This window comes from Trachypithecus francoisi, unplaced genomic scaffold (assembly GCF_009764315.1).
Source record: "Trachypithecus francoisi isolate TF-2019V2 unplaced genomic scaffold, Tfra_2.0 Lachesis_group17, whole genome shotgun sequence".
NCBI lineage: Eukaryota > Metazoa > Chordata > Mammalia > Primates > Cercopithecidae > Trachypithecus > Trachypithecus francoisi.
In genome coordinates this window covers 52357824-52372943 of record NW_022681462.1, presented here as the reverse complement: position 1 = coordinate 52372943, position 15120 = coordinate 52357824, and the positions used below count along the sequence as shown (strand labels likewise).

At 43.1% G+C, this 15120-nt stretch overlaps 2 protein-coding genes across 5 annotated transcripts in view; one reads left to right on the top strand and one right to left on the bottom strand.

Annotated features, from left to right (window-relative positions):
• Positions 1–9189, top strand: part of EML6 (EMAP like 6) — a 255024-nt gene extending 245835 nt beyond the window's left edge. The window contains exons 37-42 of the mRNA XM_033175697.1: positions 791–963; positions 1374–1536; positions 4213–4316; positions 5314–5467; positions 5852–5952; positions 7234–9189. Of these exons, the coding sequence (XP_033031588.1) occupies positions 791–963; positions 1374–1536; positions 4213–4316; positions 5314–5467; positions 5852–5952; positions 7234–7258 (720 nt within the window). The 3' untranslated portion in view covers positions 7259–9189. The remainder of the gene's footprint in view (positions 1–790; positions 964–1373; positions 1537–4212; positions 4317–5313; positions 5468–5851; positions 5953–7233) is intronic.
• A 163-nt stretch (positions 9190–9352) lies between these two features.
• Positions 9353–15120, bottom strand: part of RTN4 (reticulon 4) — an 80505-nt gene continuing 74737 nt past the window's right edge. For all 4 annotated transcript variants that reach the window (XM_033175692.1, XM_033175694.1, XM_033175695.1 and 1 more), the window contains 4 exons: positions 11855–11924; positions 10970–11016; positions 10712–10770; positions 9353–10345 (listed from right to left, as the gene is read on the bottom strand). In XM_033175692.1, coding sequence (XP_033031583.1) covers positions 10303–10345; positions 10712–10770; positions 10970–11016; positions 11855–11924 — 219 coding nt within the window. In that variant the 3' untranslated portion in view covers positions 9353–10302. The remainder of the gene's footprint in view (positions 10346–10711; positions 10771–10969; positions 11017–11854; positions 11925–15120) is intronic.

Sequence of the window (15120 nt, the reverse complement as noted above, 5' to 3'; positions counted from 1 at the left end):
AGTACTCAGGTTCTACTAATTAAAATGCTTGGTTTCATTTTAAAATGGCTGGTAAATGTTGTATTTTTAGTGTCATAGTCCCAGAATAGACAGGTAAAAGTCTGAGTATGGTTGTTAGACTCCTAAGTTAGTTTCTGTAATTATTTATTAAACATCATTAGCAACAGCTGTCACTACTTGACGACCTACGTAACCCCAGCTGCTTCATGGACATGATCAGTGCCTACAATAACCTCACAAAGCCCTTATTAACATCGCTATTAGTAAAACTAGAGAAACTGAAATGTAATTTACCCAAACACACCCAGCTAATAAGTGACAGGGCCAGGATTCAGAATTTGAACCAGCAGAGGCAGAAGCTCAAACTCTTTCCCCTAAACAAGAGGTTGGCAATCTATAGTTAAAGGCCAGATCTGGCCTGTGGCCTGTTTCTACAAATCCAGCTGCCCTGTTTTATTCAGGTACTGTGGCTGTCTTGTGCTACAGTAGGCAGAGGTGAGTAGTTGTGACAGACTTTATGGCCCACAGAGTCTAAAGTAGGTGCTACCTAATCATTTACAGAAACAGTTTGCCAGCCACAGCCCTAAAACTTGTTGTCCCCCAAGCTGCTCTAATCAAAACATACAGCCCACCTCAGTTATTCAGGGACATTTACTCTAAGAAGCAAGAGATTTGGTGGCCTGCAGTGGCTGCAAAGTCAGCCTGACTTCTCTGGCCTGGTGCACGATGTCCCCTGGAGACCAGCCGAGGGGGCCAAGGGCTCAGGTGACTTTCCTTTGCATCAATGCAGAAGCTGTTAAACAAGGTGAGCCTGGGCCACGCAGCCAGGTGTGCAGCCTACAGCCCTGACGGGGAGATGGTGGCCATTGGCATGAAGAATGGAGAGTTTGTCATCTTGTTGGTGAACAGCCTGAAAGTCTGGGGGAAGAAAAGAGACCGGAAATCTGCTATCCAAGATATCAGGTACCTAAGTGGGTGGTCTGGGCGTGGAGGAGAAAGGCAAGCATTCTGCTTACCAGTGGTTCCCATTCCAGCCACGGCTGGAATAAATAACTCAGCTGTGAGAGAGTCACTTTCAACAAGTCACCTATGAAAGAATACCTTCTCCCACGCTCGCTCTCAGACAAGGCTTTGCTAATTTCCGTATAAGTGTGGTTAAAATTACTTGTAAATGTCATTCTACCATATTTCCCGGGGATTCGATGCAGATAAATTGTTGAATTCTATAGAATGCCAGGAGAGGTGACCACATGTGAGTCACAAGGCGGCTCTCATTGCCTTTGGGCCCGGAAGACCTGTCAGAGCAGCCTTCATGCCTGACCAGCCCCAAACAGCCCTCCTCATGGACCCTGCTCTTGGATTGCTTCTTCTAGAATCAGCCCAGACAACCGATTCTTAGCCGTTGGTTCTTCTGAACACACAGTTGACTTCTATGACCTCACTCAGGGCACAAATCTGAACCGTATTGGCTACTGCAAAGATATTCCAAGCTTTGTCATTCAGATGGATTTTTCTGCGGATGGCAAATACATTCAGGTATGCTTGGGGTTTACTGATATCTGGGGCAACCAATAACAGCAATAATCATAATGGCCTATATTAATCGAGTCCTTACTGTGTGCCAGGCAATGTGCTCACTCTTCACCAGAACTCCTTAAGTATTTACTTTTTTCATGTTTTGTAAATGTAGAAACAGAGACTTAGAGAATTTAAAATAGTGAAGAGTAAGAAAAGCAGGAAACACAAGCCCTAATCATCTTTAATTTGCCCCTCACTGTCTCACATGTCTGCGTGAAGAAACCACCAAACAGGCTTTGTGTGAGCAATATGGCTGTTTATTTCACCTGGGTGCAGGTGGACTGAGTCCGAAAAGAGAGTCAGCAAAGGGTGGTGGATTATCATTATTTCTTATAGGTTTTGGGATAGGCAGTGGGGTTAAGAGCAATGTTTTGGGGGTAAGGGGGTGGATCTCACAAAGTACATTTTCAAGGGTGGGGAGAATTACAAAGAAACTTCTTAAGGGTGGGGGAGATTACAGAGTACATTGATCAGTTAGGGTGGGGCAGAAACAAATCACAATGGTGGAATGTCATCAGTTAAGGCTATTTTCACTTCTGTGGATCTTCAGTTGCCTCAGGCCATCTGGATGTGCACGTGCAGGTCACTGGGGGTGTGATGGCTTAGCTTGGGCTCTCTGACACCACCTCCTCTTCAGAGTTTCCTGATTTCTAGTTTTCTGGGGCTACACCTAAGCCTCGTGCCACTTCTGGTATTTATTCATGTCATTTCCAAGCTCTACTGGGTAGAATGGCCCCTCCATACGTGGGCCCTGGACTCCAGCCAGTGGGCCTGGAGTGAAAGCTCATCCCTGGGTTCCAGGGCAGCTGACCAATGGAAGGGAGGGAGAGGGGTCCACTGCTGGGACTGACCCCTGAAAACAGAATGATTTCTCCAGCACTCAACAAATCCATGTTTGTGAGCTGCCCTGGAGCTGGATATTCACTGCAAAAGGAGAGAGGATGTATTTATTCATTGAACTATTTGCTGAACCGGGCACTATGCTAGACTTTTAGATGGACAAAAGGAGACTGGTCTGGTAACCATCCAAGGGGTTCACCTTGCCCGCTGCCTAGACAGAGCCAATTTCTCAAGACAGGGGAATTGCAATAGAGAAAGAGTAATTCACGCAGAGCTGGCTGTGCAGGAGACCGGAGTTTTATTACTCAATTTGGTCTCCCTGACCATTAGGGGGAGCCGAGTTTTTAAGGAGAATTTGGTGGATCAGGGGAAGCCAGTGATGATTGGTCAGAGAAGAACCTGGAGTGCTGATTGGTCAGAGAAGAAATCATAGGGAGTTGGAGCTGTCTTCCTGCACTGAGTCAGTTCCTGGAGGGGGGGCCACAAAATCAGATGAGCCACTTTATTGATCTGGGTGGGGCCAGCTGATCCATCAAGTGCAGGGTCTGCAAAATGTCTCAAGCACTGAATTTACGAGCAGTTTGAGGGTCAGAATCTTGTAGCCTCCAGCTGCATGACTCCTAAACCATAATTTCTAATCTTTTGGCTGATGTTAGTCCTACAAAGGCAATCTAGTTCCCAGGTAAGAAGGAGGTCTGCTTTGGGAAAGGGCTACTACCATCTTTGTTTAAACCATAAACTATGAACTCTCCCAAAGTTAGTTCAGCCTAAGTCCAGGAATGAATAAGGACAGCTTGTAGGTTGGAAGCAAGATGGAGCCAGTTAAGTTAGATCTCTTTCACTGTCTCAGTCATAATTTTGCAAAGGCAGTTTCAGTCCCTGTTTCCTGGAGCTTGCTCTGTAACAGAGAAGACAAGCACTGAACAGACAATCACAAAATATAAATACAATTACAAACTGTGATTATGTGCCAAGAAGGAAAAGTACAGCATTCCGGGGAGCATGTAACAAGGTGCTGAATTTAGATGCACTTCCTCTCAGCAAGTGATATTTAAGCTGAGGTCTGCAGGGTGTGTAGGCGTTAGCCAACAGAGAGGTGGGAACATTGTTCCAGTCCATCTGCATGAAAGGCCCGAGGCAGGAAAGAGCTCAGCTTCCCAGCTCATTCCAGGAGAAGCACTGTGGGGACAGAGGAGGCTGAAGAGGAAGGCAGCAGCCATTCCCTGCAACTGTCCTTGATGGTAGGAAAAGTGGTCTGTTTCCCTTAGAAGACTCCCAGAGGACCAAGGGTCAGGTTCTAGACACCTCAGAGATCACCTATATCAGCTGCTGTCCGTGAGAAACCTGCCTTACCTCTGTCCCAAAGGTTCTTGGTTTCCTGAGAACTGGGATTGCTGTGTATCAGAAACACCTGGCGGCTTTGTTACAGCCGGGATTGCTGGGCCCCACCCTTTCAGTGTCTGGGTAGGTTTGGGGTGGGGCCCAATAATTTGCATTTCTAACAGGTTTCTAGACGCAGCTGAGGTTGCTGGTCAGGAACCACACTCAAGAGAATCGCTGCCTTAGGACTCTGGAAAATAGCGAGAAAATGGATGAGAAGAAAGATGGGGAAATGGCCTGCTGGTGTTGCCATGGGCTGGCCATAGGCTTTGCAGCCTGGAGCTGAGCTTGGGTTTGGAGAAAAGCCCTCAGGATGCAGAGGCTGGGCCAGTGTTCTGGGAAACAGTGCACCCAAAGGGAGTCTGTGGAACTGAGAAAGAACGTTGATGAACATGGCTTCTCTTCTACCTACAGGTGTCAACAGGTGCCTATAAGCGCCAGGTGCATGAGGTCCCCCTGGGGAAGCAGGTAACTGAAGCCATGGTCATTGAGAAGATCACCTGGGCCTCCTGGACAAGGTGACTGACTGGAAGAAAAAACCTGAGGAAAAGGTCACAAGGGAGTCTCTTGTCTCAGGCTCAGCCTCCAAGTTTGTGCAGGATCTGGAGAAGCTGAGAAATGGAGTTGTCTTTTCTTTTGGGGGTGAGGGTAGGAGGCTTCTTGGCACTAGTGTAAGACACTGGCTTTCATCTGACCTAGGTTTTTGAAATGCGCAGTCCCTCTTTTTGTGTAATTTCTCCACAAGTCTCCAACCCCTTCCAGCAAGTTCAACAGGAAACCATCTGCCGTCTCTTGGCCAATCCTAGTGCACAGTGAGGTCTCCAATCACCAGGGGAAGGGAGTGGGAGGGCCAGACTCCTGCCTAGCAGGATGAGAAACAATGGCTAATTCATGGGAAAAGAGGCCATTTAGCCTGTGAGTTGAAAGGAACCCCTGCTGTTCTCCCCAACACACACATATTCAAGGGGACCACAGGAAACGGAGAGAATCAAAGATGGGGGTAACTTTTGTTTTTGGAGTGTAGGGGACTGAGGCAGAGAGGGAACAGTAAGAGCTGGCACAAATCTACAGAGGGGAAGAGGATAGATGCTTTCATGCCAGGAGAGCCCCATGGCTGTATGGAATTACATAAAATAGCAACAGGGACCAGTTTCATGGAGTACAATTTTTCCAGAGACCAAGTCGGGGATGGGGTTTCGGGATGAAACTGTTCCACCTTATGAGGAGCTTGCAACCTAGATCCCTTGCATGCTCCGTTCACACTAGGGTTGGAGGTTCCTATGAGACTCTAATACCACGGCAGATCTGACAGGAGGTGGAGCCACCACTGCTCACCTCCTGCCCTGCGGCCGGTTCCTAACAGGCCATGGACCAGTCCTGGTCCACGGCCCGGCTCTTGGGGACCCCTGATGTTAAACATCCCTCTCTTTCTTATCCCTGGGAGGTGATGACTGACTGCAAGAAACCTTCGCACGTGACTTCCTTCTATCCTAACCCTTCTTTCCGTTGGAACAGTGTCCTGGGAGATGAAGTCATTGGAATCTGGCCACGAAATGCAGACAAAGCTGATGTCAACTGCGCATGTGTGACCCACGCTGGCCTGAACATTGTCACAGGAGATGACTTTGGGCTGGTGAAGCTCTTTGATTTTCCGTGCACAGAAAAATTTGTGAGTCTTCCTCAGAGTAACCTTTCTGCAGGTTCTCTGTTTTGCCATCTTCAAGAGATAGGGGCCACATCTAGATGAACCTCTGGGAGACACAGAGAAACCCTGTCGCAGTACTGTGGAAATATGGCAATGACTTTTTCACCTCCTGGAGGGGCAGTCCTGGAAGCCAGAAGGGAGGATGGAGGGTGGATAAAACGGCCGGAAGTGGGGCAAGGATGAGAGGCAGGAAAGTCAGCCAAACGCTGGCTTAGATGAGTCCAGACCAAATGGGAGTCCCCGGTGAAGGAAGGTTCTGGGAGCAGGGGCTTTGAGTGCTGGAAGTAGTCTGTGGTTGCTGAGAGGAGCCAGGGTCTCTTAACTGTCTCCATTCACTTTTGCTCACAGGCCAAACATAAGCGATACTTTGGTCACTCGGCTCACGTGACGAACATCCGTTTCTCTTATGATGACAAGTATGTGGTCAGCACTGGAGGAGACGACTGCAGGTACTAACCTAGCTGACCCAGTTCTTACTCCCCAGGCCTGGCCAGCTCTCCCTTCCCATCTCAGGCGTGCTGTGAGTCAGCCTCTCCCAGGGGCATGGGAAGGGCTGATGTTGGGCTAATCAACAGGAAATTCCATGAGTCCTCATGAAGGCAAGTACTTTCCAAGATAAGGCATTTACTCTTTGGTGACTGTCAACCCAATGGTTGTGACTGGAGCTGTTCTGGGATGGCGTGGGCATGTGATAGCTACTCTGGGTACTGCTGGGGGACAGGGACAGGTGGCTGAGACCCGAGACGGCTGATTGGAGTAGGAGCTCTTGGCAGCCCACGGGCTGTTGTGCATAATCAGGTTAGAAGGGAAATTCATCCATAGAACTCCCAGCTGATCACCAGTGTTGGGAATTAATTTATTTATAGTATAGAGGAACAGGACTAGGTCATTCTAACTCACTCAGCTTCCCCATTTCTGATGAGCTTCATTGTAGCAGGAATACTGGGTTCTATTCAGCCCAAGCAAAACTCTTGAGGGGATAAAGAAGAAATACATGCATTCTGATACTTCCTAATGGTCTGAGTTAGGTTGTAAGAAAGGCACCTATAAAGAATTTTGTCCCACTTCCCACTCAAAAGCACTGCATATTTCTGATGGCCTGCCTGGGAGCACCCATCTCCAGCCTGCTGTGCTGGCTACTTCTGGCACTTACAGCCCTTGAGATAGTACTGACAGCAGCTCCCTGCAGAGTGCAAACACCCATTCAAAGCAGCACCAACCAAATTGTCAACAAGCTAGGAGTAAGAGACAAATGAACTCGTCACCCCAATGCAGGGGATACAGACTTGTTTTAATATAAAAGACTTAGAAGTGACCTTAACCATGCAGGGCTTATAGGCCTTTGTAGGCACAGGAGCATGCTGTGACCCCTGGCTCTGTGCTAAACACTCGAAAGGGCTCTCTGACTCAAGTGGAGTTGATAAACCTTTTCAATAGTAACAGGAGAGAGTGTGATATCAAAGTGCTAAAAGTCCTCACGGACCAACATTCAGCACAGACGTTCAAACTGCTGAAAGAACCAAACAGAACTCAATTGAAAAAACAGACCTTAAAAAAAAAAAAGCAATAGATCTTAATTTGGTGGCAAGATCCCTGGTTTACCTTTTGAAGTCAAAACGTTCAATACGTCACCTGAGCTTGACTTTTGAGCACTTGGCAAGATTGTTTTGCCACTTGACACAAGTATGACGTCCAGCTATGCAAAATGACTGTTTGGTCTGCCTTTTCAGTGTATTTGTGTGGCGATGTCTGTAAATGCCAGAAGCCTCTTATGTTATTGCTGCTGCTGCTACCAGCCAGCAACTGCAGAGGCCATGCTGAGGTGCCTCCTTGCCACCAGCCGTTGGGAAATGCCTACCATGCTGCCCCGGACGCACAAGCTCAAAATGCTGCGGAAGTTACACAGCTGCTCCCATAATCTGGACTCTCCAAAACTGTGATGCCACGAAGGAAGGTCAAGTTGTAAAATGTTAAGACTGCTTGCCTCTGTTCCTGAGACTAAACACTATACATACTAACTACATTGACAAAAGAAATCCTATCTGATAATGTAGCCCGCTGACACATTTTGAAGCCTCGGTTACCCTAAACCAATATGTAGCTTTTAATTTGCATCAAAACTTTTACAAAGATGTTTTGCTATTGTTTCTATATACTTCAAGAATGTTCATTTTTACAAATCAGTTGAACAAGACAGCCTAAGTTAGATGCACCGAAGTACTAGAAATATCGCTAGCCTCTGTTCTCCAATTTAGCTTTCAAAACCAAATGAGCCATGTATAAAGGAGTTGAGAAACTTAATTTTTTAATGTTTCATTTGCAGAGTTTTATATCCATTAAGTGCCTTTGAAAGTTTCCAGTTGTGTGGGCTGCTGTCTCACCTCCCACCACTTTCTCCTTTCTCCATATGGTGCTAAAACTTCAAAGCTGAGGAGGGCTGCAGGACCCTTAGCAGATTCAGCATGTCACCCTTGTCCTGTGTTCATGCCAAGGCTTCCTAAATGAAAGACATCAGTTACCTGCTTATGGGAAGGTGAGCAGCAAAGGAACTGAAGTTCGGGACGGGGTAGAATCATGGGTTTTCATTGTGTTTCGTGCCAAACCCACAAAATCCAAAACAGAATTCAAATTAAACAAAGTTCTACTATAAAATGGAAGGGAAAAAAGGCTCTGGAAGGTCCAGGAGAATGAGCTGACTTATCTCATTAAATCTTAAGATAAATGGGGTAACCCAAGGCTGCACCTTATTGTACCATCCAGAATGGAGTTGAGGTGACTCCATTGATTGCCTCAGGTGAACTATGTAACTATGTAGGTCAAGTCCAGATTATAAAAAAATTACCTGCAGAACAAATTGTAAACCCAAGGAATAGCTGGTAAATCAAAATTATAAAGTGAGTTAAGAGTTCCTTGGAGTTGGTTGTATGACAGAATATGACTTGGACAATCTTTACCAGAAGCCATCTGTACGCCCCCTCAGTCACACTTTCCACGTAGCTGACCAGTGACTACAGGATGTGGCTGACAGTGTTCACTGAAAGGAGAGCTGGTGAGGGATTGGTCGTTCTGAGCACATAGATGCCTATTAGTCCTTCCGGTCAGTGAACACAAATTCGAGATCTACATTTACTGGCTACTTGCATTTGTCAGTTTAGAGAAAAGGTAAAATGAAGCATTTTCAATTAAAGAATAGACTAACATTTACCACAGAAGTGCTTCAGCATTCTAAATGGATTAGATCACTCATTAAGCTATTTTTATATGCCAATTTACTAATGCCTTACATCAATCCACGAATAGGTTGTTGGGCCCACAGTAGAGTCCCTATGCAGTCTCAATTCTGTTTTCTGTAACCATGTGACTGGTGATGCTGAGTGATAACCATGTCTGCCTATATTGTACTAGACTCTTCATGCTGATCAGATCTTGCATTGAAATAACCACGTGAAAGAACAATAAATCGATTAATGATGAAATGTACAACCATATTTAAAGAGCAATAGTGTCCGTGTGTCATGAAAAACTTATTTGTAAACGTTTATATGGTATGATTTTATGTATGTTCATAAATCCTGCACTGTATGATATACATTAAAATATCGGTGCATGAATTTATTTTCAAAGTATGAAACACATCACTTAAACATTTTATGTGTCAAATAAATAAATTTGATTATGTAAACACATTTGTTGACTTTTGTTTCCCAAGTAAACAGCTGCACCATCAGCTGAAAAAACTTTTCTAAAAGCACAAGCTACCATTCACTGGTTGAAGCAAAGTCTACCCACTATGTGCATTTTTAATCTGCAGTTTCGTTTCATGAAATGAAATGAAAATACCAAAGCACATTTTAAGTCTATAAGCTTTATTGATACTTTGCTTTTACAGTTCACAATGCATTCCACAGATTTAGTTCAGTACAGCTTAAACCACAATGGTATAAATCTTCATTCTGTAATTTCTTGCATAACAATGTTTGATATTTGCAAACAACATTTTTGGAAGCATTAGATTCAGTCCATAGATTTGAGTTTGTGACAAAATTAACTACAGGAAGTCTGTGCAATGAAATTTATGTTGGAGTTCTATGTGTGTGGCATTTCATGTTGAAAACAGATGGTAGTGCTCCTAGAAATGTATTTTCTTTTTCTAGCTTATGTGCTTTGGAACTATACATGTATAACCAATGACTCTGAAATATCAAGCACTGTGGGGTGGCTGGAAGGTAAAGGTCTAAGCTTTGTGAAACACTATATATATATAATCTATATTTACTTATATTGGCAATTAATATAACAGTAAAAGTCACAATACACCTAGAACATACCAGAAAAGCAAGCTTTTCCATTCCTGCTTTACTGGTATGATCTCGTCTAAACATTTCATTTCGGAAAATCTGCATCAATCTACACGGACCATACACAGTGCACAAACTGAAAAGGGCTTTTTTTTCTAACTAACTCCACCATCTCTGCAACTTGCCAAGATGCAGCAAGACTACCTGCAACAAAGTAAAATATACAAGTTTTTTATTCCACCAGTGCCTCAGATAGGAAAAAGATATGATTACGGTTTAAATCCATACATAGCAGCTTACAATACTTAGATGACGAACACATGGCAGTCAAGACAGGTAATTTTCCCTCATAACAGTGCATGGCTAAAAATAAAGATCTAACAACGATCTGTGAAACTGCACTGCAATGTCAAGGTTCGTTCTTCCCTGACCCTCCCCCGTATACTCAAATGAATATCCCCTTTAAAGATGAACTCCTAGTAATTATTTTGGGTGTTGTTTTCATTCAGCTTTGCGCTTCAATCCAGGGATTTTTGCTTGGATTCTGAAAATGAAAAAGTCAATGTAAATATCAGTTTTGTTTGCTGCTGCTTAACATACCATCTTCCAAGAACCGCTTGTATGTTATTCAGCTAACACAAGAAACGAAATCCTTAAAGCTGCCTAATTCTACACTGTAATTTTGCCACCTTGGCCTCATGAATTAGATTTAAACAAAGCCTTAAACACATAATAAACCCAGAAACGAATGGTCCAAATGTTAGAAAAACAATCTTTTTTGGCAACTCTGAAGTCACACTTAAGGTCTGACAGAGATTCGTTACTCATTATCCTGCAATATGAAAATACTGTTCTCACAATCCAGCACACTTTATCCTAGTAAAAACACTACAGATTTTTAAATACTTACTTAGCCATAGCATCTTTAACATTCTTATTTGCAAGTCCTAGATAATGATCTATCTGTGCCTGAAAGAGAGGTATAAAGGAATTATTAATTACCATTGCTAAAGAATCTTATTAACCACTACTGTGTGTCAAACTAAAGGCTTAAGAAACTATCACATTTCTCATTTTTATAAGACACTGAAAATGGGCACTAATACATTCATAAATCCCATGTAACAGAGTGGGTGCTCTATTCTGAAGTCAGCAGTTAGGAAATTACCTGATGCCGTTCATAAATAACAGGAACACTGAAGAGTGAAATGAGAGCTGAAAAGGGAAATACACAACTTTTCAAAAAGACTGGAATGATTTGGGAGAAATAAACACTCAAAAAACTATGAAACTGGCACCTCAAGATAACCAAGCAGTGTTGCTAATGAATAAATACAAACATAAGGATCTCTGGCTGCACCTGCTGTTGAGGAGCCACTCCAGGAGTGAATGAACGGTGTGAGGCTGCAGTTAGTTATTCATTAGAGCTAGGAACCATTCCTACCTTCAAATCGTATCACAGATTTCATAAAATACAGGTATCCCTGGTTAGATTGGTGACTGCACCATCATATAAGGCCACCCTTTATCTGGTTTATCACTGTTAGTAGGAGCTGTCTTCAGCACCTAAGGTAGCATTTCAATAAACTGGGAAGCAGTATCACCAACTTATTTAAAGGGAATACAACCTCAAACTTTTTTTTTTTTTTTGAGATGGGGTTTCACTCTTGTTGCCCAAGTTGGAGTGCAATGGCGCGATCTCGGTTCACTGCAACCTCCACCTCTTGGGCTCAAGTGATTCTCCTGCCTCAGCCTCCTGAGTAGCTGGGATTCAGGGGCACGCCACCACGCCCGGCTAATTTTTTTGTAATTTTAGTAGAAATGGGGTTTCACCATATTAGCTAGGCTGGTCTCGAACTCCTGGCCTCGGGTGATTCGCCCACCTCGGCCTCCCAAAGTGCTGAGATTACAGGTGTGAGCTACCGCGCCCAGCCCAAACTTTCATCCTCTACTTTTCATACAGTGAGAATATTCCCCACTAAAATGTCTAAGCTCTCCTGGCACACAATCTTTTTTCCAGCAATTTTTCATCCCAATGGCTTTGTAGACTTACCCAAAATCAGTAGCGTCAGACCATTAAACAAGGCACCAACATAGGTAAATACCCACATCAACACTGCAAACTGTAAGAAAATAACAGCCCATTATAAACAAAATTCAAGTAAAGTTTCTTAATTATGCTTTCAAAAGCATCCCATCTAAATGCCAACCTACAAGAGGCATACAACTTGAAGACTGGGTAAAGTACCATGAACAGCTCACTTTTAAGTCGCCAGTCTCAATTATGAATTTCAGAATCCTAAAATAATAGATTTGCCCCATTTTCTCTGGACGACACTACCAAGTAGTTGATTCTGCTGAGATGAGAAAATATACCAAGGGTACATCTTACCCCTCCAGCACTAACAGCATTTAGCTTTTAAATGGGAAGACTAGAACGGTAGTATGAGAATTGTCTATTAGAACTGATTTCAAAGTACTAACTAGTTGAGTGCTTGAAGATACATGAGCTGAATAATTCACACATTAATATCTCAGACAGTTGATAAGCAATAATTTGGCAAAGAGTACTTATCTGGGAAATTATGTTTCAGGTACCAAAAATATCACTTCCAGCCTTTGAAGGATCAGGCACAAAGTCTGAATTTTGTTAAACATTGCTCATTATCAGTTCCTTTGCTTTGTAATTCAAGGCCTTCATGTATATGTCTGGCAATCACTCTGACCTATTTCGTAGGTAAACAACATGATGCCACCATCTACAGTGATTATTTAGGCTTACATAACAGTATAAATGAAAAGGGGAGTAGTAGAGCACCCCCATTATCTAAAGCAGGGATCAGCAAACTTTCTCTGTGAAGAACTACAGTAAAATTTCAGGTTTTATGGGCCACATAGGGTTTGTATCTCATATCATTCTTTGTTGTTATCTTATAACCCTTTAAAAATGTACACCACCCACTCTTAGCTCCCACACTATAAAAAACAGGCCATGGCCCAAACAAGCAGTGGTTTGCTAACCCTTGATCTAAAGCATATCTTTCTCCATGTATTAAATGAACTCTGAATGCTTACTGAGCATTAAGGAGTCAAACATTAGTAAGCATACTTGTAACAGCTTAGGAAGACACTTTGGATGACTCTACAAAGCAACAGTTCTACAAATAGCAACACTCTGGTCACCCTAACTGAATTTAACTAATGTTCAAGTCAGTAAATATCAGGCATTCTTAATATCTGTCAATTGAAAAACAATTTTTTAAGCTGTCCTATTCTTAGCAATTGCTATTGGAACCCCTGGTAGAAAGGTTTGAAGGATGACTTCAGTTAGTAAGGCTTTTCTCTCACACAGTTTTACAGACTCCTATTGCTGAAGCTAAATATAACTTTTGCACTTGAGCAAGTTTACTATAGAGCAAGGGAGATATTTTTATCCATCACTGTCCATAAGTGTAAAGGGAAAAGTGTTGACCTTCCACATTTTAGAAGAAATTGCTTTAGCAACAAAGATGCCCTTAACATGACAGAAGATAGTAACAAACACAAACTAAAATAAGTCCTCATTTGGTCATTACAGTCACTGACAAGGCTTCACTCCAAGTCCATAGGAGAAAAGCCCAAGACTTCACACCTGAGCCACTGAAGGGGCTCAAATGTCACTTGCCTCTTTGAGAACACTTCCTAAAAGCCAGGCTATTCCGAGGCAAAGAGAAAAACAGAGGGAGGTCTCAAATGTCCTTAGGGCCAGACAGGTGACATATATGTATGTGAGGGGCTGGGAGAGAATTGAGGCACACAGTGATATGCATTCTTCCTCTCAAAGGGGTCCTTACAACAGCCCTGCTCCATATGCTGTCACCATGCAAATATTCCAAGCCAGTGTTGCCAGAAATGTACACTTTTGTGTTCTATCACTTAATTTTTAAATGTTGCAGCTATGTTGAGAAAATTGAAACTTCAGGGGCCCAAAACAAAAATAGCGGTTAAGTGTATCCAGGGAACACACCATCAGGAGAGAAATGGGTGGCAGCAAGAACTAACCTAGAGAGTAACCATGATTAATGGGAATCCACCACAAATGATGGATTTGTAACATGGCAGGAATAAGGTCAATAAACACCACTTTAAAGAAGCAAACAGGCTGCTCTCATTTTGGACTTACAAATTCTACGCGATTCCATGGCAAATACTTTGCAACATTATAGCCAATACTTATTAACTGAAGAGGTCAAAGTTTATCTCCCTTTTGCACAGTAAGGAGACTGGAGGAAGGAGGCCCAAAATGTAATGAAGATCTAACAAATACTTACTGAAAAGGGGTAAGGGCCATCCATGTCTGGTTTATCTTTCTTCCCGGGCAATAAGAGAATTAAATTCACTGTGTATCACACACCTAATGAAAGAGCTCTGCAGATTTCTGATGTTTCAAATGGTGGGAGAGTGCTTAATACGATCTCAGAAATTACTCTGGCAGTTCTGACCATTTCAAAACTTTTCTGCATTCTCAAACTCTAAATTCTACTTGCCCTTCTGTCTCCTTCAGATTCATTCATTAGTTGGTATTGTTTGGACTGTCTCTACATCCCCAGCCCATTTCCTTCTAATTTTTCTGAGAGGTCAAGGAACCTGAAAGGAAGCTGTCAAAATGTGAATGTTAACAGCTGCCTATCTATGAGCGTGAGAGCTAGATTTTGTGTTCTTTTGGGTCAGCTATTTCTGGAGCTCAGGCCGTTTTTTTTGCTTCCCCTCACTTTCAGATTTAAGATTGTATTCTGGAGCATTATAGTTGCCTCAATTACAGGAAAGTAAGACCCTCTGCTGAAAACACCCGGTCTTAGTCCCTTCAAAAGTCAAATTATTAGACAGCTTTTTGGGATTTGAGGTTTCAAAAGACAGGAACCCGCTAAGAAGGCTCAGAGGCATATTCAATTAGCCCAAAAGCTGAGCCCAGTAGGCACTGTCATATGCTTTTCTTTCATAATTGGGGGTGTGAAGTGGGGGTAGGGAGGGTTTACGGTTTCATGCCACAGATGTTTAAAACAGTGATTTTTGCCATACTATTTGACTAGAAAACTGGTCGCTGCTCACTCTATAAATACTTGAAATCTTTTCTAGGACTTAGAAGTTTGTAGTTAATTGCAAAGGAGCAAAACAAATGGAACATTACACAAGAATTTAAAAGGAGAACTCTGCAGAACATGTCTTCTTTTTATTCACCGAAGTCAACCACCAGAAAACTTGGACCAGGCACACGGATGCCCATCATTTCACACTGGCGTTTATAAAAGGATGAATGAGCCCTGGAGTTTGGTTATTTCT